The following is a 21,906-nucleotide window of genomic DNA, read 5'->3' on the forward strand; positions in this document are numbered from 1 at the left end:
CCACTCCCAAGGACGACCCACTTCAGCAAGAAGCATGAAACAGCCAAGAGCAATCATCACCCAGTTCCCCTAACAGAAGTTAGAGTCATACTTCTGGGGAGGGTGGTGGAATGTGAGGAGTCAGAGGTATTAATAGACAGTCAGTAGAAATTGGGGTCCAGAGTGCTTGCTTTCCCCCATGGGTAAGGTAAGCAAAGAAAATACAAAAAAGAAACAAACAAGTATTACAGCTGAAGAACACAATGATAAAATTAAAGGGCGCATTTTAGAGTTTTAACAGAAAATCAAATTTAAAAAAAAGAACAAACAATTTCAAAGATATAGCATTTGAAATTGTCCTTACTGAGGAGAAAAAACGAAACAGTAGTAAAATAGAATAAAGAAAACCTATAGGATCTTGCAATACATTTAAGACACCTAACATTTTGCTAAAAGGAATTCAAGAATAGATAAAGGGGAGAGTGATCCAACATGGGAAGTGAGATACTCAGCAGACTCATAGAATGGCAGATGTCCTAAATAGCACTCTGGCCTCAGAATCAGCCCTAAAGGCATTCGGATATGGCTGAAAAGCTCATGAGAGTATTTCAGGCATGGAAAGCCAAGACACTCTGGCAAAAGATCTCTGCGAGTGAGATCCCAGTGGAAAGAACAGGTCATCAAAGAAGGAGGTACCTTTCTCTGAAGGGAGGAGAGAACCTCCACTTTGACTATGACCTTGTCTAAACAAGATAAGAGTCGGAGAACTCAGAGGGCTTCCATAGCCTTGGAAACTCATGACTGGAGCATAGGGAGATTACTGATGCCATAGACAGGAGTGTCAATTGGTAAAGTCAACAACAGGAGTCACTGTGCACTTATTCCTCGTGTAGGATCTCTATCCTTAATGTGCTGTACATTGAGATTTAATGCTATAACGAGTACTCAAACAATATATTTCACTTTGTGTTTCTATGGGGGTGCAAACTGTTGAAATCCTTACTTAATGCATACTAAACTGATCCTCTGTAAAAAAAAAAAAAAAAAAAAAAAAAAAAAAAAAAAAAAAAAAAAAAAGAAATTATCAATTCCCAACTTGACTCTCACTGGGATTAAACATGACAATAGGTCTGCTCTGATTTCATCATCATTTAAAAAAAAATCATCTATTATTTTTCACTTTATGTTTCTGTGTGGGAGCAAACTGTTGAAATCCATACTTGATGTATACTAAGCTGATCTTCTGTATATTAAGATAATCGAAAATGAATCTTGATGTGAATGGAAGGGGAGAGGGAGTGGGAAAGGGGAGGGTTGTGGGTGGGAAGGACGGTATGGGGGGGAAGCCATTGTAATCCATAAGTCGTACTTTGGAAATTTATATTCATTAAATAAAAGTTTAAAAAAAATAAAAAAATAAAAAGAATGAAAAGGGAAGGGGGCAGGGGAAGGAAGGCAAAGAAAGCTTATTCAGATTCAGCATGGAAGCAAACTTCCCAAATCTCAGGAAAGATATAAACATCCAGGGGAGGCTCAACTATCTCCAATCACATTAAACCTAAAAAAAGATTCAATCAAGACAAATTACAATCAAACTGTCAAAAAATTAAGACAAAGAATTTTAAAAGCAACAATAGGAAACAAGTGTACCATGTATAAGTAACTGAAAGAGTCTGCTAGTGAAATTTGCAAAAGGAACCCTTGCAAGTCAGGACAGAGTGTGCTTCTTCAGAAACACAGTAGAAAGAAAAGCTTTGCTAGACAAACAAAAGCTGAGGGAGTTCATTGCCATTAGATCTGGCTAAAAAAAGAAAAGTACAACAGAATTCTTTCAGGAGAAACAAAAAGATTACTTATGACAAGCATGAAAACATAGAAATGTAAAACTTACTGATGAAAAGTCACATTCAGAATACTTAAATACTGTAATGTTAAAGTTAAAAATGAAAATATTAAAACAAGTATGGCTACATCAACTTGCTAATGCAAACACAATATAAAAAGATGTGAACCATAACATCAAAACATTAAATGTTAAGGAGTCAGCTAAAGTGCAGAGTTTTTATACTGAGCAAATTTAAGTTGTTATAAACTCCAAACAGACTCACTTAACATAAGATGTTTTATAGAAGATCCATGATAACCACAAAGTGAAAACAAAAGATAACGAAAAAAAGGAATAAACACATATAGCTACCAAAAATCATCAAATGATAGAAGAAGAAAAGGAATAAACAAGGAAGGAAGACAGGAAGAAAGCAACATAAATAAATAAAAAAAATAAAAGTAACCAAACTGTAGTAAGTCATCACCTATCTATAATACCCTTGAAAATAAATAGGTTAAATTCTCCAATCAGAACATATAGAACAGCTAAGTAGATTCAACTGTATTTTTCCCTAGAAGAGATTCATTTCAGGTTGAAGGACACATAAAATAGTATCAAACAAAATAAACATTAAATCAGACACTTTCATACAATACAAAGAAGGTCATTATATAATAATCAAGATAATATAGCTATTCTAAATACATATGTACCCAGAATCACAATACTAAATACTTATAACCAAATATTAATAGACACGGATGGATGAATAGCAAACAATATAACCACAGCAGGGAACTTCAGTATCCTACTTTCAATATTGAATAGATCCTCCAAATACAAAACTAACAAGGAAACGTAGAAGTACAAGATACATCAAAAGATGCATCAAATGGCTAACAAATCCACCTAACTTAAGCAAAATGCATGTTCTTCCCAAGCACACACTGAATATTCCTGAAGAGGTTACGCCACAAAACAAGACTTAAAAATAACAAAATTAAATTGGTAATATATGATTACACAGTATGAAATTAGAAATCAGTAATAGGAGGAAAACCAGAAAGTTCACAAATATATGGAAATGAAACAGGCCCCTTAACAACCTCTGTCGATGAAATATTTTTGAGAAAAATAAGAATGAAAAAAAACACTTATAGAATAAAAAGCACTTATAGAATACAGCCAAAGCAATATTCAGAAGGAAGTTTACAATAATACAAGCTTACATTTAAAAAAGAACAAAGATCTCAATAAGACAACCTCCTGAATAAAATAAAGGTAGCAATGAGAGGGAAGTATACATGATTAAAAACTATATTAAAGAAGTGCAAACGTTTCAAATAATTAATATTATACCTCAATGTACTAGAAGAAATGGCAAACTAAAGCCAATCTTAATGAAGAAGGGAAATAATAAAGATCAGAGAAAAAAGATAAAAGAGACTAAAAAAAACTTTATAAAGAAATCAACCAAATTGACTTAATATTTTTCAGAAAAATTAACAAAATAACAAATCCTATCTAAAGGAAAAATAAGAAAAGAACCAAATTAGTGAAATCAGCAATCAAATTATAGACACTACAAAGGATGACACAGAAATAAAAAGGATGAGGGCACATAGGGAGTAAATCACTAGAACAGGATCTCTATGTTCCTATGCCTTTCATATAAAATGCAAATAAATAATTTCTTTTAAAAGAAATAATGTTTAGGGCCAGCACTGTGGCTTAGCAGGTTGTCTCTGCCTATAGCCCCAGCATCCAATGTGGCTGCTGGCTTGTATCCAGGCTGCTCTTCTCATCCAGCTCTCTGCTATAGCCTGGTAAAGGAGTGGAAGATGGCCAAGTATTTGGGCCCCTACACCTGTGTGGGAGACCTGGGAGAAACTCATGGCTCCTGGCTTCAGATCACCCCAGCTCTGACTGCTGCAGCCATCTGGGGAGTGAACCAAAGGATGGAAGACCTTTCTCTCTATCTCCCTCTCTCTGTAACACTACCTCTCAAATAGAAAAAATAAATCTTAAAAAAAAGGTTTAGTTTTAAAAGTGCATGAGAAAAGTGAAATATATATCAACAGCTTAGCTTGGAGTACCCATAGCTGATTTTCATTTTGTTAAATTGTACGTATCTTTGTTTCTTGCCAGACATAAAGGATTTCTTTCTCTTATGCTCAAACTTGCTTTTAGGAAATTAAATTATTGCAATGCTTCTGAGAATTACCTTCAAACAAATCCTAAGTCAGAAACTCATAACTCAGAAGAGTTTTGCCCACAAACATGTTGAAGTGCTTACTCTACATTGCCTGGTTATCTATAAAAGATTTATAGACTAAAAAACGATGGGTCTCTCTGTTGTATATTAAGAACAAAATGAACCAGCTCAGTGTCCAGCCCCAAAGGATTTCTTTGTGATGTTGTAGTGTCTTTCAACTTCGACCCTGCCTCCTCAGGTCCTCCAGGATACACCCAGGAGTGTATGTTATCACTTATTTTTTTGTTTACAGCTTAGAAACAGTGTTGACTGGCTTATTTTCAGTAGGAAAGTAAAATGTCATGTGTTGTCTGACAAACAATGTATGTCAGAGACATGGATATTTTTCTCACTAAACTTCATTTTTTTTCCCTTGATAGGCCAAGTTTCTGAAAATCAATCTTTTAATAAAGAGGGAAATGTCTGTTGTTGATTTTTATAGGCAGAAAGGTCAGAACTACAGTTACTGAAAGAAAAAAAAATGGCATTAAAGAAGAAAGAAAAAAAAAAAAAAACAAGTAAAATAGCTCCATTGGGAAATACAAGAGGGTTAATCATGCAGACTTTTTGTCATCATATGATAATCTCAGCATCTTTGCCCCAAACCTTCTTGCTTAAAAATAACTTTAAATTTTTCAGTAAAATAGGCTCTCTCATTTGAAAATTATTTTGATCTTATATTGGTTACTATGAACCAATCAATAACAGTGATTAAGTTAATACTCAAGTGATCGACCTATTTCCATTATAATGTGTATTTAGTAAAATAGACCTAAATGTACACTATATATTTTACTAGCTTGTGGCATATTTGGCTTTTATTAACCAAAAAAGCTAATTGTATTTAATTTAAAATAAATATAATTCTTTTAGAAGTCAGATAATCTTTTTAATAGTTGAAACATTATTCCAATGAACAAATTGCAAACTATGCCATTAGTAAACTGTTAACATTCACAGTAAAATGGCAGAAGGTCTACAGGTTCTCATTTCTGTCTATATCCATACCATGAGCAATGTTATTTTGCACTCTGTCATAACAAGGTAGAATCTTGTAACGTGTTTAGCCAATACAAAGCAATATTAAGAGACCACGTACCAGTTCGTACCAGTTCTGGGCCTAAGCTGTAAATGAATAATGCTTCTATTTGTTCTGTCGAACTTTACCTAGTTGTCTTGTGAACAAGCCAGGGTCTTAGTTTGTTGGAAGATACAGACCATGAGCAGCACATATACACTGTTTCTGTTCAGGCAGTCCAACACCATCCAGCTTCTGGTCAACCTAGCAAGTGACCATTTTCGATGCATATCAACCAAACGGGAACCACCAAACTGAGAGTAGTCCATATTGTGAATTTCTGTAATATTGGGTTAAAATAGTTATTTTTAAAAAATGGTTATTTAGTAAAATCACACAAAACTGGGATGCACTGTCACACAGAGAAAAACTAATTAATACTTCTTTATTCAGTCATTTCTGCCTAAGCACCCAAATAGCATCTACGAGAAATAACCTTTTTTGGTGCAAAAACTGGTGCCATTTTCTTTGAAGCCAATGATTCTTTCTAGGGCAAAAGGTTGCTACTACTATTAACACTTTCCCTTGGAAACATTAAGGTTAAAATCAGTCTCACAGAAATGGAGATTAATAAAGGCTACCTGTACAGAAAATGTCTCCTTTTCATGCCTTGAAGTAGATTCTAATAGGACTTAAACAAACAACTTTTAGAAGTAAATATTGGCTGTGCATAAACATTACCAAATTGAATATAGAGGAGTAAACACATCTGTTAAAACATCGCTTAGCATTAAATAGATACAAACAGAAGTTATTTGATAGAATTCAACTGCTTTTTTAACTGAAAATTGATTTTTTTTTGTCCACAGCTTAAGTATAGTATTCAGGCATTACTTAAATACACTTCTTGGAGAAGAGATTGATTACCTGGCCCTAACCACATGGGGGGGGGGGGGGGGCAGAAGGCACTTCATACTTTAATGACAAAAAAATCACTACAATAAAAATTAAGTTGAAGAATGCTCACATATATTTATTTTCTACCTAATGGTTATGCTTCATCTATAGAAATTAGGAGGCCCAAAAAGGTTTAGAAATGGGTGTAAACATACATCTTAGAAAACTGTAAATTGGGCCGGCGCCACGGCTCACAAGGCTAATCCTCCGCCTAGCAGCGCCGGCACACCGAGTTTTAGTCCCGGTCAGGGCGCCGGATTCTGTCCTGGTTGCCCTTCTTCCAGGCCAGCTCTCTGCTATGGCCCAGGAAGGCAGTGGAGGATGGCCCAAGTGCTTGGAGCACCTGGCTCCTGCCTTCAGATCTGTGTGGTGCGCCGGCCGCAGCGGCCATTGGAGGGTGAACCAACGGCAAAGGAAGACCTTTCTCTCTGTCTCTCTCTCTCTGTCCAGTCTGCCTGTAAAAAAAATTAAAAAATAAAAAATAAAGAAGCTGTCTTTCTCATTTAAAAAAAAAGAAAAATGTAAATTTGTCTTTGGTTCTGAATTAAATAGCAAAAGATACATTTCTGTTTTAATATTCACATAATCTAAAGCCTGAAGGAACACTGGTGCTAAAATCAAACGCAAAATAATTTGAAGACTTTAGATGCCCTAAGAAAATTAGGAAGGAATTATATGCTAACTGGTTTCTGATAGTAGGCTGCAACATCTTGCAAAGATTCATTGATTGTAAAAGATAATACCGTGATAATGTTAATTTTAAAAATAACGTATCTATACACAATAAAGGCAATGTAATCTCATTAGAAATTTCAAAAGAAAAAAAGGTGCAATGTTGATTATAATGCTTGTGCTACATCCTCCCTTCAATATATAAGAGAAGCTGATGGATTAGACAGTTGGCCTGGTGCACGATCATGTGCATTAGGTATTCCAGACAGGGTAGTCTCTCTTCAAATGGAAAACAAACGTTTGTCACAAATATCTAATATATTACAAATGAGACCAATTCCAGACCCAACAATTCTCCAGCTTTTGCCAGGGGTCACCTGCATTTAAAGCACAGGAGTGGCAACTGAAAAACGAAGTTTCCATTTCTATTTAAAGAAGAAAATCAGATAAAACAGAAAATAGAAAAAGGTTACTATCGAGAACATACCAGGAACTTCTGCAAAAAAAAAACAGGAAATTCAATAGAAAACAAACTATCACACACACAAGGAATCAATATGAAAAGGCCATTTCCTTTTGACTTCTAGATGCCTAGTAGAAAATAGTCAATTAGTTAATATTGAATGAATGGAAAGAATAACTGGCAATTATATGAAAAGGTGTTAAACTTCACTAGCAACCAGAGACATTAAAAGGAAAGCAACATCTGGGACAGGTGTTTGGCACATTGAAGACGCCACCTGGAATATCCACATCCCATCTTGGGTTGGAGGCTTAGATCTTCTCCTGATTCTAGATTCCTGGAATACTGACATGCCACGCTACACATATTGGGGGACAATATTAGAAAGTCAAATACTTACTGGTGATTTGAGGAATTCTATAAATGTTCATATATAATCACTGGAAATTAAAACATTCATTTAGGAAGGTATTATAGCAGTATTGAGTCAAATTGAGGATGTATATAATAGAGGAATTCTGTTTCTAGGATTTATATTTAAAAAGAAAAAAATATACTTCTTCCAGGTGCACAACGAACTATGTATTAGTTATTCAGTGAGTAATAACGAACAGAAACAGAGAAGTAACTTGTAGTCACAGAGGTGGAGAGATTCTAGTTATCCATCTATAGCAAGAATACTTGAAGTAATTATACAACGACATGAAACATCCTTAAACCTCAAATTACACAAGGAAATACGTATGTATTTTAGAAGGCCATGGAATGAAAATAGCCGAATACCACATAGCAAAACACATACTTCATATTTCCACAAATATATATTCCTCAGTCTCATTTTTGCTTTTACTCTGAATATACAGAAATATGGAGATATAAAGATAGCATGCAAGATGGATTAGAGGTTGGAGGAAATTATGTTAATTAAAAGACAGTAAGTATGTATGGGAGAAGACAAGATTGGAGAAAAGTACAGACTAAAACCAATTAAAATTATGGTTCAACAAATAAAGGGCTGTGATGAAAATGTTCATGGACTGACCATGAACAAAAAAGTTCTGTACACTGATGTTATGTGGAACAAAAGCAAATTCCTGACTCTTACTGAATATTTTTCTAATGGTTATTAAACTGCATGAACAGCTATACTAACTTAAGATCTCAACTTCATGCTAGCAATGAGTATATCTTTCTGAGTTCATGTTTTCCCAACACATATGTACAAGTACACATAGAACAAAAGTAAAATTGAAGTCATGCATTTCATATGACTGAACATTAAATGTTATACTGTTAAATGCATGTTACGCCTTGAAGCTGTGAGAAGTATTCTTTATAACAACTTAGATACTATGGAAAATTTCACTGTACAGATGTTTTGATTTCCTCCAACACCTGAGCCTGTGGCCACCTTTATCTTAGTCTGAATCATACAATGTTGAAGAGTTTTTACTCATTTTCTCCTCTGTCCTCAATGTTGAAAGGACTCTGGATACCTATATCAGTTCTGTGGAGATTGTCCCTCTCTCTCTGTCTCTCCCTCTCTCCCACTCTCCCTCTCTCTCTTTCTCTGTTCATCCTGTTTTCCAGCAATAATTGTTATTGCTGGTCACTTAGATGCAGCCTCACTTTTGGCTTCTCCTTATCCAGCATCTGTCTTGGATTCCTATGAAAATTATGGTCTAATTATATTTGATTTTTCAGCAAAATAACAGTGATTCCCTACATTTTCAGTGTGACTCTAAAGAGATTTATTCTTGGGAGCTGGCGCCGTGGCTCACTAGGCTAATCCTCCACCTATGGTGCCGGCAAACAGGGTTCTAGTCCTGCTTAGGGCGCCGGATTCTGTCCTGGTTGCTCCTCTTCCAGTCCAGCTCTCTGCTCTGGCCCGGGAGGGCAGTGGAGGATGGCCCAAGTGCTTGGGCCCTGCACCCGCATGGGAGACCAGGAGGAAGCACCTGGCTCCTGGCTTAGAATCGGCACAGTGCGCCGGCCGTGGTGGCCATTTGAGAAGGGAACCAATAAAAGGAAGACCTTTCTCTCTGTTTCTCTCTCTCACTGTCTATGACTCTATCTGTCAAAAAAAAAAAAAAAAAAAAAAAAAAAAAAAAAACACTTTAAAGAGATTTATTCTAACTCTGAGAATTAGCCATATTAAAATAAAAATACATTTCTTTAATTTACATAAAAATGCTGTTATAATGTCTGAGCTGGAAAATATTGACAAAATATGATACATCTGATATATGTGATGTAATTAACAAAGGATACGGTAGGTTACTTGCATTCCATACATTGTTATTTGCTGTCATAAAACTTAGATCTGATGCATTGTACAATGAGATAAATCTAACAAAATTTCCAATAATGTAATGAATGAAGAATTTTTATCCTTTACTAGCACTAATACATAAAAAAAAACTGAATTTTTTATCCTCTTTTTGAAGATTTAGAAGCAAAAGAGAAGCATGAACAGCCATGGTAGAAATATTTCTGCATCACACGATCACAAATTAATTTTTTTCTTGGAATGTATCCAAAATATTCCAGCAGTCAGAAGACAATAAAAGCTAAAGTAGGACATAATTACATCATTAACATGAACTGATGTTCCTTTGGCCATGCACTTGACCCATACTGATTGAACTGTCATACAGAAATATTTTGCTGATCTTAGGGACATGCAGAACAAGTACTGAATGGTGTCTTAAAGGCTTAATTTTAGTAGAATGCACATGTCTTAAAATTGGGCCTTTCTTCTTACCAAAGAAAAAAATTTTTAAATGTCACACCTTTAATTATAACTAAATCCTTATTTTCTCAGTTATGTCAACTCAGTAGAAGCCTTATCAGGAATTCGGCACAGATATCACATGAAATTATCTTCATGAAAAAAATTAGTAGATTCAAAATTGGAGATAGTCATAAATAAAATGTTATGACATAAATTTTCTTCTAAACCACAAAGTGATTTATAACTATGTGCAATTGCTTCATCATCAGAACAAGTTAACATTTCTTTGTGATTTTCTTCATATCATTTAGGTACCCCATACTGCAGGACCTCCTTTTTTTAAATACATGAGAAGAGGAGATTCCAACACAGAACAAGTGCTTCAAAATAAACTGCTGGGGGCCGGCGCCGTGGCTCACTTGGCTAATTGTCCACCTGCGGCACCGGCATCCCATATGGGCGCCGGTTCTAGTCCCAGTTGCTTCCCTTCCAGTCCAGCTCTCTGCTGCGGCCCGGGAGGGCAGGGGAGGATGGCCCAGGTGCTTGGGCCCTGCACCCGCATGGGAGACCAGGAAGAAGCACCTGGCTGCTGGCTTCGGATCGGTGCATCTCTAGCCGTTGCGGCCATTTGGGGAGTGAACCAACAGAAGGAAGACCTTTCTCCCTGTCTCTCTCTCTCACTGTCTATAACTCTACCTGTCAAATAAAAAAAAAAAATACTGCTGACAAATATACTACTCATTCAAGTCTAGGACAATATGAGTTAAAGCTTGTATCTATCATTTCTTTTAATCCATTAATTCTTTTGAAAATTATTAAGTAGTAATTGCACTATAAATGCACTATTAAAACATAACATTTCAAGCATTTGATTTCTAAACAATAATGAAACATGTGCTTGGGGAAGAAATAAAAGTACCTTGGGAAATAAAAATTATGTAACTAAAAGATACATAATATATGCAATAACATTGACTGAGATAGATATACAATTAATTTGAATATTTACAAAAACATAAATGGTATCACTAACAATTGTTCTTTTCTTATTAGATTCTCAGATGTTCATTTATTCTATCAATTTCAGTGGTATCTTTTGAAAGATAATTTTGCTCAGCTATATCGTTGCATTTAAGTGTGGGTATAGAGGCCAACACTGTGGTGCCACGGGTTAAAGTCCCAGCCTGTAGTGCCAGCATCCCATATGGGGGCAGGTTCGAGTCCCCCCTGCTCCAATTCTGATCCAGCTCTCTGCTATGGTCTGGGAAAGCGGAAGATGGCCCAAATCCTTGGGCACCTGCACCCATGTAGGAGACTTGAAAGATGCTCCTAACTCCTGGCATTGGATCGGCCCAGCTCCAGACATCTTGGCCATTTCAGAAGTATAGCAGCAGGTGGAAGATTCTCTCTCTGCCTCTGCCTTTCAAATATATATATATATATATATATATATATATATATATATATATATATGTAGGTAACGTTGAGAAAGTGTAGACTCAGTCCATTTAAGACAAGATTGGATATACTCTATTAAAATGCCAGATAACAATGGTCATCGTTTTCTTTCTGCCAAATCCTAACAATGACAGGTAATTAAAAATTTCCTAGAAAATAAATGAAAAATTATTAGAATGGGGCCAGCACTGAGGCATAGAAAGTGAATCTACCACCAGCAATTCCAGCATCCCAAATCGCTCCATTTTGTGTCCTGGCTGCTCCATATCCCAACCAGTTACCTGCGGATGTGCCAGGGAAAGCACCCAGGTGGGAGACCCTGAAGAAGCTTCGGGCTCCTGGCATCGGCCTGGCCTAGGCCCAGCCTTTGAGGCCATGTGGGGAGTGCACCAGCAGATGGAAGCATGCACTTGCTCACTCACTGGTTTTCTGCCCCCACCTTCATTCTCTATCAAAGCTTTTCAAATAAGCAAATCTTAAAAAACAAACCTGATTCATGGATACCAAAAAATGTTTTACCTGGAAGTTAGCTTATCATATAATTTAATTCTCCAATAAGTTTTTGAAGTGCCTTTGTACTTTCTTTCAAAGGAATTCAACCTGTATATTACTTTAGCAAAAGAATTTATATGATAAAAAATAGTGAATTTTTTTGTAAATTATGTTAAAATTCCAAATTCTATGGGAGCAAACAACTCATTGTGTTTCATTGAAACATATTTGATCATCCATTTCACATATAATTGATAATGGGATAAAGAAAATCAGATCATCATTATTCAAATTGCAAAAGCAATCTAAAAATAGTAATGCCAGGGACTGCCAGTCACTTTAGTGAAAGGAAAAAAATACTCAAAAGATCAGTAGAGATATAATGTAATCATATACAAATACAAGTCATAAAAATTAGATTTTTTTTTTTTTTTTTTTGACAGGCAGAGTGGACAGTGAAAGAGAGAGACAGAGAGAGAAAGGTCTTCCTTTGCCGTTGGTTCACCCTCCAATGGCCGCCGCTGCAGCCGGCGCACCGCGCTGATCCTGGCAGGAGCCAGGAGCCAGGTGCTTTTCCTGGTCTCCCATGGGGTGCAGGGCCCAAGCACCTGGGCCATCCTCCACTGCACTCCCTGGCCATAGCAGAGAGCTGGCCTGGAAGAGGGGCAACCGGGACAGAATCCGGCGCCCCAACCGGGACTAGAACCCGGTGTGCCGGCGCCGCAAGGTGGAGGATTAGCCTATTGAGCCACGGCGCCGGCTTAAAAATTAGATATTATGGTAAAATATTATCATACATATTTGTTTGCCTGAATATTTGCACTACATGTAATATAGGATCTCATGAAAGATGGGGAAGAACTTGAGGACTACTCATCCATAGCACAAAAATAAGTTAGAATTGGATAACAGTGTCTAATTAAAATAAATTGTATTTTGATATGGTTTTTCACTTTTTTGACAAATCAATTACTCTGACACAGGCATATTGATTTGTGCTCCTAAGAAATACCCACTGCAGTTATATTTTACACTAACATTTTTTTTTTTTTTTTTTTTGACAGGCAGAGTGGACAGTGAGAGAGAGAGAGAAAAAGGTCTTCCTTTTGCCGTTGGTTCACCCTCCTCCAATGGCTGTCGCGGCCGGCGCGCTGCACTGATCCAAAGGCAGGAGCCAGGTGCTTCTCCCGGTCTCCCGTGCGGGTACAGGGCCCAAGCACTTGGGCCATCCTCCACTGCACTCCCGGGCCACAGCAGAGAGCTGGCCTGGAAGAGGGGCAACCGGGACAGAATCCGGCGCCCCAACTGGGACTAGAACCCGGTATGCCGGCACCCCAAGGCGGAGGATTAGCCTAGTGAGCCACGGCGCCGGCCCTACACTAACATTTTTAAAAAACACATACATCTTCTCTATAAAGTATGGTATTTGATCACCTAAGCTATTTTATTAATACCTACATAACAGAAGAAATGTAGACAGATATTCTTGAAGTATTAAATCTCCCTTATTTTCTCTAACAAATCCCTTTGAATCTATCACTTATATTCCTGCTTCTGGGGGTATGGAAGAGAACAAGAGAGAGAACACAAAATTCGGGGGTCGGGGGTGGGGGGTGTTTGACCCAGTGATTAAGATGGCCCATATTGCAGTATCTGTGTTCAAGTCCTTGCTGTGCTTCCTGACTCTAGCTTCCTGTTAATGCTCACCCTGGGAGGCAGCAGATGATGGCTCTACCAATCCATCAATTCAAAAATTATCAACAGGTTATTTGTATGGATATTGAGCAACTAATCCTAAAGTATATGGAAATAGTAAAGACCTAGAATAGCTAATGAAATACTGAAGGAGAGGAAAGAAGTTAAAGAACCATTATAACCTGACTTCATGACATACTTGACAGCTAACATCATCTAGACTGTGCGTTATTAGTGAAAGGATACTCAAATAGATCAATGGGCTGAAATAGGATAGATAGCATGGAAAGGCATCCTTGCTAAAAAAATGAATGAATGAATGAATCAATGAATAAATAAATATGTGAAAGCAACTCAAAGGAAAAACGATGTCAATGCAAAAAACTGAATCTAGAAATAGATCTTAGAGTCTCTACAAAATTAAATTAAAATGGATCAGAGCCCTAAATATAAAATGTAAAATTATAAAACTCCTGGAAAACATAGGAGAAAATCTAGGTGACTTTGGATTTGGCAATAACTTCTTAGCCATTACTAAAAAATAGATGTTAGAAACTAACTTATGACCTATACTGTGGTACACTGGGATAAACCACTGCCTGCAAGTCCAGAACCATGTATGAACGCAAGTTTGAGTCCCAGCTGCTCCACTTCTGATCTAGCTCACTGTGAATGAACCTGGGAAAGCAGCAACACATGGCCCAAATGCTTGGGCCCCTGCCACCAATGTGAGAGACCCAGATGGAGGAGATGCTGCCCAGCCCAAGCTGTTATAGCCATTTAAGGAGTGGAAGATCACTCTCTTGTCTCTCCCTCTCTGTTTTTAACTTGTTTTCAAATAAATAAATCTTTTTATAAAAGCATTTAAAGTTTTAAAAATCTGTTCTGCAAAAGACACTGATAAGAATATAAAAAGATAAACCACAGCCTGGGAGAAAACCTTTGCAAAGCACGTATCAGATATATACAAAATATACATAATGGACAACTAAAATTCAACAATAAGAATACAAACAACCCAATTACAAAATGCACAAAAGATCTGAAGAGAAGATATGCAGATAGAAAATAAGCATACAAAAAGGTGTTCAACAACCTATTATTTGTGAACTGCAAATTAAAACAATAAGGTACCACTAAACACCTACTGGAATAGCTAAAATAATACTAATTAAAAAATCTAGGACAACACCAACTGCTTGCTACAATGAGGAACAATAGGAACTCAAAGACATTGTTGCTAGGAACATAAAATGAACCAGCCACTTTGGAAGTCAATTTCCTACAGAACTAAACATCTGATATAGGTTGGTTATTTTCTATTTTTATGTGTCTTTTCCTACTGAATAATAGCAGTAAGCAACCAAGGAATTCAATGCTTTTTGTGTTTTAAGTGATAAATGATCTGGTGGTAAGTCGTGTTCAATGACAAAAGCTGCTGAAGATTTAACTAGCCTAGATTAAAGGGCTTCTAATAAACTTGATTATGATAAGGATGACTACTTTAGATTTTATTCTAGCATGTTTATTTTCTTCATAATCTTGTTGAAAGTATAACTCCACAGCTATAAAAGTGTTTTCGTACCATTTTTCTTTAATCAAACACTTGAATACATTTCCCTTTCCATTACAAAAACTAAAATAATTTTACCGAGATTTTCCAATTATCAGAAAGCTTTCAAATAATAATCTGCTTTAATGTCTAGCAACAAACATCAAAGGATGTTAGTGCAATCTCTACTCCTAGGACCCACAAGAAATGTCCAATTGAATTTTATGCCAAAGGAAAAAGTAACACTGGTATCTCAGGTACAAGAAGAATTAAATATTTAACTACACAATGTGTTATTTCTTTGACAATAATTCTTGATGAAAGTAATTTGCTTGTTGTACATTGGCAGCCATTAATTTCCTTTTTTGTGCTATTTGTTTATATGTGTAGATGAGAATAACCTTTTAGGATCAAGTGAACATATGCCATGAAAAGAATTTACTTAATTAGATTTAAAGTCTAGCAAACTATTATTCATGCAACTTTCCCATTAATTTTTATATATTTAGTAGGGGAAAAAACAGTTGCAATGTTTTTGTATCCAGCAACCATTAAAAATAGGGGCTTACGAAAAACAATTTTTGAATAATAACACATTTTTACACAAATTCTAACTCTTAAATACCATATGGCAATTCCCAGGAATGTGCCTTTATATCTGTCAAGGCATGTCAGTAAGTGAGAGAGATCTTCCAGACACTTAAATCCCTGAATGTCTGTAATGACCAGGGCAAGTCCAAGCCAGGCCAAAACCAGGAGCTGGGAAGTGCCATCTAGGTCTTCCATCCATCAGTTCCAATCACTCCCCAAATGATAACAAGGGCCAGACCTAGGCCATGTAAAAGCCTTGAACCGGAAGCAAGGGGCTTCTACTGGGAGTCCCCATGTGTATAGGGGCTCAGGCACGTAGGCCATCCTCTGCTGGTTTCCCAGCCACATTAACAGGGAGCGGGATCTGAAGTAGAGCAGCTGGGACTTGGATTGGTGCCTAAATGGGATGCCAGTGCTGAAGGCAGCAGCTTTACCCACTAAAGCACACCAGCCCTGGCCATTGGCTCTTCAGAAAGACCTTAAAGGGGCCTGCCCTGTGGCTAAGTGGGTTAAAGCCCCAGCCTGCAGTGCCTACATCCCATATGGTCACCTGTTCCAGTCCTAGCTGCACCAGTTCCATTCTAACTCCCTGTTAATGCTCTGGGAAAGCACGTGCTTGGGCTGCTGCACCTACATAAGAGATCCAGATGAAGCCCATGGCTCCTGGCTTCGTGTTGTCCCAGCCCTGGACAATGCAGCATTTCAGGGGGTGTACCACTGGAAGATCTCTGTCTCTCCTTCTATCTCTGTAAATAAATAATAATATAAAATAATAATAAATAAATAAATCTTTTATTTCAAAAAAAAGAAAGGGGTCTTAAAGCACAGGGCACTACTTTCCAAGCTCTTCTTCATTAAACTCTTTATTAGCTACAAGCATGTTAGCTTTGCCAACCTGCTTGCATTTCCCGGGGACGTTTCCATCTCTGTTGTCCCCACGTAAGGGCTAATAGCTCAATGGTATGATAACTTGATAATTATGTCCATTTTAATCATTCACCTCAACCTCCTTCACAGAAAAGTTATTTAATGAGATTTGAATGCAGAATGTTCTTAGTCCACAGTGACATTTTATATATATATACAAATCATTGGTATATTGGTAATCTTTTGTAGAATATGTAAGCATCCTGAAAACTGAATTACATAAGACTATGCATCATATTAATAAATGTACTCAGAGTGCTTAAGACACTCATTGGTTAACACTCCTATAAAATATTGCAATATTCTTCTCATAATCTATGAATTTAAAAACATGAGGTTATACTTGAATAGTGTTTCAGAACTCATAATATTAAGTATTAGAATTCTAAGCAATTTAAGCTAAGTTTTGAATGTTGATCTCTATTTCACTATTGATAGGGACTCTGCTACAGCTGCTGTGGTTTTGACAGTTCCTACGCTGGGTTTAAAAAACATTTCCCATAAACTAAATGCCCAAATGGCACACAGTACAATATGGCAATGCTCTCCAAAGAGACTTTCTTGTCAAGCTTGGAGCTGAGTATATTGTTAGTCTCAGCTCCATGAGCATCTGCAACTAGCAACCACATTTTTCTATGACTGTGATCCCTGAGACGATAAATCTAGCAAGCGAAATGACTCTCAACAGACATACCTGTGACTACAAAGAACAAGACTGTATCTTGCCACAACTCAGATCAGACAAGATTACATTTGGGGATACCACAAAGTCAGTGTGCAAGATAACTCAAATTATATCTTCAGAGTTTCATCTCTCACTTGCTATTTGCCACCTTGCATCCTCATTGCTTTGTTACCCAGTGCCTACTTACACTTCTTCTCTTGGTACACCTGGTAGGGACTCAATAACTACTGTGGATTTAAAGTCAGTCCCTACTCCTTGTCTTGGGTATAAAAAACTCAAGTCTGATCTATACTTTCCCTCTTGACTCTAATATAGTATTCCTGTCATAAGGTCTTTGTTTTCTAGAATTTCAATATTTCCAATTTAGTCTTCTCTGTGATAACAGTTCCACTCTTCTCCAATGCTAATTAACTATCTCTTGTATGTGACTGCCTGATCTTCTAATTTCGTCATTCTCTTATGCCTTCAATAGTACTATTTCTTTGATCTCCTGGGAAGTATTTATAGGCTATTTTGGATATTCTCAGTTTAATAACAGTAATGCCTAACACAGAAAGCAGAATATGCACTATGGGACTAGCACAAAGGAGCCTAGTGCCTATCACAGTGTCACTTAAAAGATTTCCTTAAGGGGCTGATGCGTCACCAACATCCCATATAGGCAATGTTAAGTCCTACTGCTCCAATTCTGACCCAGTTCCCAACTAATGACCTGGGAAAACAGTGGAGAACAGCCCAAGTGCTTGGACCCTTGCAACTGGGTGGGGGGACTCAGAGGAAGCTCCTGGATCCTGGCTTTAGATCTGCCCAATGGTGGCCATTGAGCCCATTTGGGGAGTGAAAGAGTGGACGGCAGGCCTCTCTCTGTCTCTCCCTCTCTTTGTAATTCTTTCAAATAAATAAATCCTTAAAAAAAGAAAAACATTCCTTAAATCATTCATTCAATTGCTTCACTGCTTCTGCTTTCAGACATTTACTAAGCAACTACCACCTGCCATTCATACTGATAAATCCTTCATAAATATATAGGTTAGGAAAATCCTACTCTTCCCCTCCTACATGCTCACTCTAATAGATAAAGATATAGACACAAATAACTCTAGGATTTTAAATTTTAGAGTAAAAGGTTGAAAAGAATCTAGACCAAAATATTCTGCCACCCTTTGAAGAAATAGAGGGAGACATCTCAAAGGACATGGAATTTAATTAAGTCAAAAAACCAAAAGTAGTTTGCAATATAAGTGTTGGGGATGCACTTTCCAAGCAGGAAAACAGCATGTAAAATAATATGACATTAAATAGCACAAATTGCAGAAAACAGGAGAAATTTTAATGCCATGTAAGGGATCTATTTTTAGATAACTAATGAGCAACCTTCTACATGCATTTAGTTCATTATTCAACACAGTCATCAAAACTTAGAAATCTAACATTTTAGTAGTATTTTTACTAATTTGCTACAGTTGATTGGGCATTATTTAACCTATAATAGATATGCACATATCATATTATACATCGATATACAGTAAAAACATTTAAAGTAAAGATGAGACTCTTCAACATTTAGAGTAAAGATGAGACTATTATACACATGTTTTACAAATAATGAAAGTGTCATCAACCTAATTCCAAGTGGATGTGATGATAACATACAACTCTGGCAAAATGAGATGTGTAAATTAGATCACTTAAGCTTCAAGAGTCCTCGAGCAATTTAGTGTATGAGTTTCACACTGTGTCAACTGAAATTTAACAAAAATTAGTTAAAACACTAGAAGATTTCCATCAATTCAAACTCAAATTACAAATACTAATGTATTTCGAGGCCTAGTGGAAATTAAAGAAGAAAATGTTTGTCTTCTATGAAAAGTCCTCTGTATAAAAGGCATATGATTGAGATATTTGTTTACATTGGTGTTTTCTGAATATTACTTAAGGTTGTTTATAAGATACAATATATAAGAGAACATAATCGTATTTTGGAACGTCAATAAGTAATCTGTGATTAGTGAAAGCAAAGGAGAAATACAGGATTTATTATACTAATTGCTATAAATAGCTATATGTTCTCTAAGGTAAAATGGTATGTTACAAGGTAACTTCTAATTTTATAAATAACTAAAATCTGCTCTGTTTTAGAAGTCATTATATGTGATCATAACTTAAGTGATTAACAGTAGCAATTGTAAACGGTTAGCAGAAACAAAATAAAATAATAACAATTAAAAAGCAGAAATATCATTGAAATGACTATTGTAATTTTTAAATGGAAATGTTCTAAATAATGACTTTGGCTGCACAACCACTACATCACCGTATCAGATTATAGCCACTATTAATTCTAATCGCCATCTGAACATAACTTATCCGAAACAATGTAGCTAAGTAGGGAAATTTAATGTCTCCATTTGACGGCATATAGTTCATAGTACTTGCTGTGTCTAACAAATACTCAATTTGTCATTTGTCTAGCATATTTAATGATGTTCACATAAGCTAACCACATGCAGAGAAGTACATTATTTCCTACATAATGATGTTTCAATGATGAAATGCATGAGACAGTGACATCATAAGGTCATATCACATGGTGACCCAGAACACTTTAGTCTGTGTAAGTATACTCTCTGGCATTCTCCCAAAGTCAGAATTGGTTAATATACATTTCTTCAGAACTTCTTCCCAACGTATAGTGAAGCATTGTTGTGTATTAGCATTCTGTTGCTATTTAACAAGTTAGCATAGATTCAGTAGCTGAAAGAAATACTTGTTTATTAGTTCACACTACTCCGGGTCCTATGTCTAGTATAACATGGATTACTTCTGTGTTCAAGTTATCACATAGTTGAAGTCAAATTGTCAACCAGGCTGAATTATATGGAGGTTTTGGGTGAAAGCCACTTCCAAGTTCATTCTACTCACTGGCAGTATTCAGTTCTTTGTGGCTATAGGATGGGCGTCCCTTTTTCCTGCAGGCTATCAGTCAGGGACCTCACTTGATTCATTAGGGCTGTTCATATTTATATTCATGTGGATACCTCTATCGCCAATGAAATGGTATGTTGAATCTCAATTAATACTTTCAATATTTCTGGCTTCTTTTTATTTTGCCTTTGATCTGATGAAACTCTTTGTAAGGGTTTATGTGACAACATTGGGCCCACTCAGAATATTCCTGGAAAAGTCCCTATTTCAAGGTCAACTATGGCATATAATATAATCAAGAGAGGAATATCATATTCAAAGGTTCTGAGGATTACAGTAAGACATGCGTTGGAGCACATTTTAGAAAATCTGCTTACTATATGAAATTCTGCTTAGTAATGGAAATTTCACAATAAAATTTTCCAAATGAACTATTTATACTAGGAAATCTAGGATGTGTTTCCCAAGGAAGAATACATTCACAAGAAGAGGCAGGGAAAAATGATATCCCTCTGAAGGAAACTTCAAATGGCACAGCATAGAGATGCACTATGAAGATACAGGATTCGATTTCCGCAATCCAAAGCTAACATGCTGCTTTCAATAAGCACCCACCACAGTAGGGAGGTTTCAGCTTTTGCTAAAAGAGATTATTCTTTAATTGGTGAGGAAATGTGGCAGAAGCACGTACAGAAACTCAATTATATTCCAAAGCAATTCTGTAAAGTAAGATAAACTTCACAATGCACAGTATGAAAAGGAAAGTTTGACCAGAAGAAGCGGCTTCCTTTTTATAGAAGGGCAAGCAGACACATGCACGTCCGCACACACATCACACAGAGTGATCTGAGCTCCCATCGGTGAACAGAGGGAAGCAGACGGGGTGACGATCTGGAAGGTTCCCAAGTCCCTCTCAACTTCCATAACCTGTGATCACAGAAGAAACAGAAATCATGAAATGGAAGCACAATGCTTAAAAACAATTTATATTTATTTATCATTTTAGTTTGTCATTCACCATGAAAAGTGACATAACAACAACTTGGGTATACAAACAAATTTACAGAGGTAATATGAAACTGCATAATGGAATAAAATATTTTAAATATTGTAAATCTTTCACATGTACATAAACCCTGATATACAAAAACAGGTTGACATCACTTGTTCATGTCAACTCTGTGGTAGCTTGGTATATTTTTCATTTTATTTTATATGCCGTTCCCTCACATGAACACAGACTTCTATACAATTAACTCCTTATACAAGCCTTTCTTGGCATTCCTATCTACAATATACCCACTTTTACTCGTTAATTGCTCACCTTATTTGTGTTTTATCACTACAACCAATTGACAGAATATTTCTTTATATGACACAATATTACATTATAAACAATGGTATTTGAAAAAGAAAAATGGAATTCAAAGGCCAAGTATATTTTGGTGCAAATTTTTTTTTTTTCATAACACAGGTTTTCCAGGAACATTTTCGAAGACATGTCTTCATTGCCTTGCCAAATATTTACCTCCATGAGGCAAAGGAATTTGAGTCGTTTGATCCCAGTACATCCTCTGCATCAGAACATTGCCACACATATATTAGTATTTAATTATTTAATTATATCCACAATTTTTGATGAATACACAGAATAAATTCTATGAATATATCCATTC

At 36.4% G+C, this 21,906-nt stretch overlaps 1 protein-coding gene across 4 annotated transcripts in view; it reads right to left on the reverse strand.

The window, feature by feature from the left end:
- LOC149119659 (uncharacterized) overlaps positions 1-21,906 on the reverse strand; it is a 149,407-nt gene that overhangs the window by 9,638 nt on the left and 117,863 nt on the right. For 2 of the 4 annotated variants that reach the window (XR_016228381.1, XM_089324842.1), the window contains one exon: positions 19,866-21,157. The exons of the other annotated variants lie outside the window; for them this stretch is intronic. Coding sequence is in view for 1 of the 2 variants with exons in the window: in XM_089324842.1 (XP_089180968.1) it covers positions 20,969-21,157 (189 nt within the window). In the remaining variant the exon portion in view is untranslated. Of the gene's footprint in view, positions 1-19,865; positions 21,158-21,906 lie in introns of those variants that run through there. 4 annotated transcript variants of the gene reach the window in all.

The sequence above is a fragment of the Oryctolagus cuniculus genome, chromosome X (assembly GCF_051225735.1).
Source record: "Oryctolagus cuniculus isolate XC-2025 breed Fujian yellow rabbit chromosome X, ASM5122573v1, whole genome shotgun sequence".
Lineage (NCBI taxonomy): Eukaryota > Metazoa > Chordata > Mammalia > Lagomorpha > Leporidae > Oryctolagus > Oryctolagus cuniculus.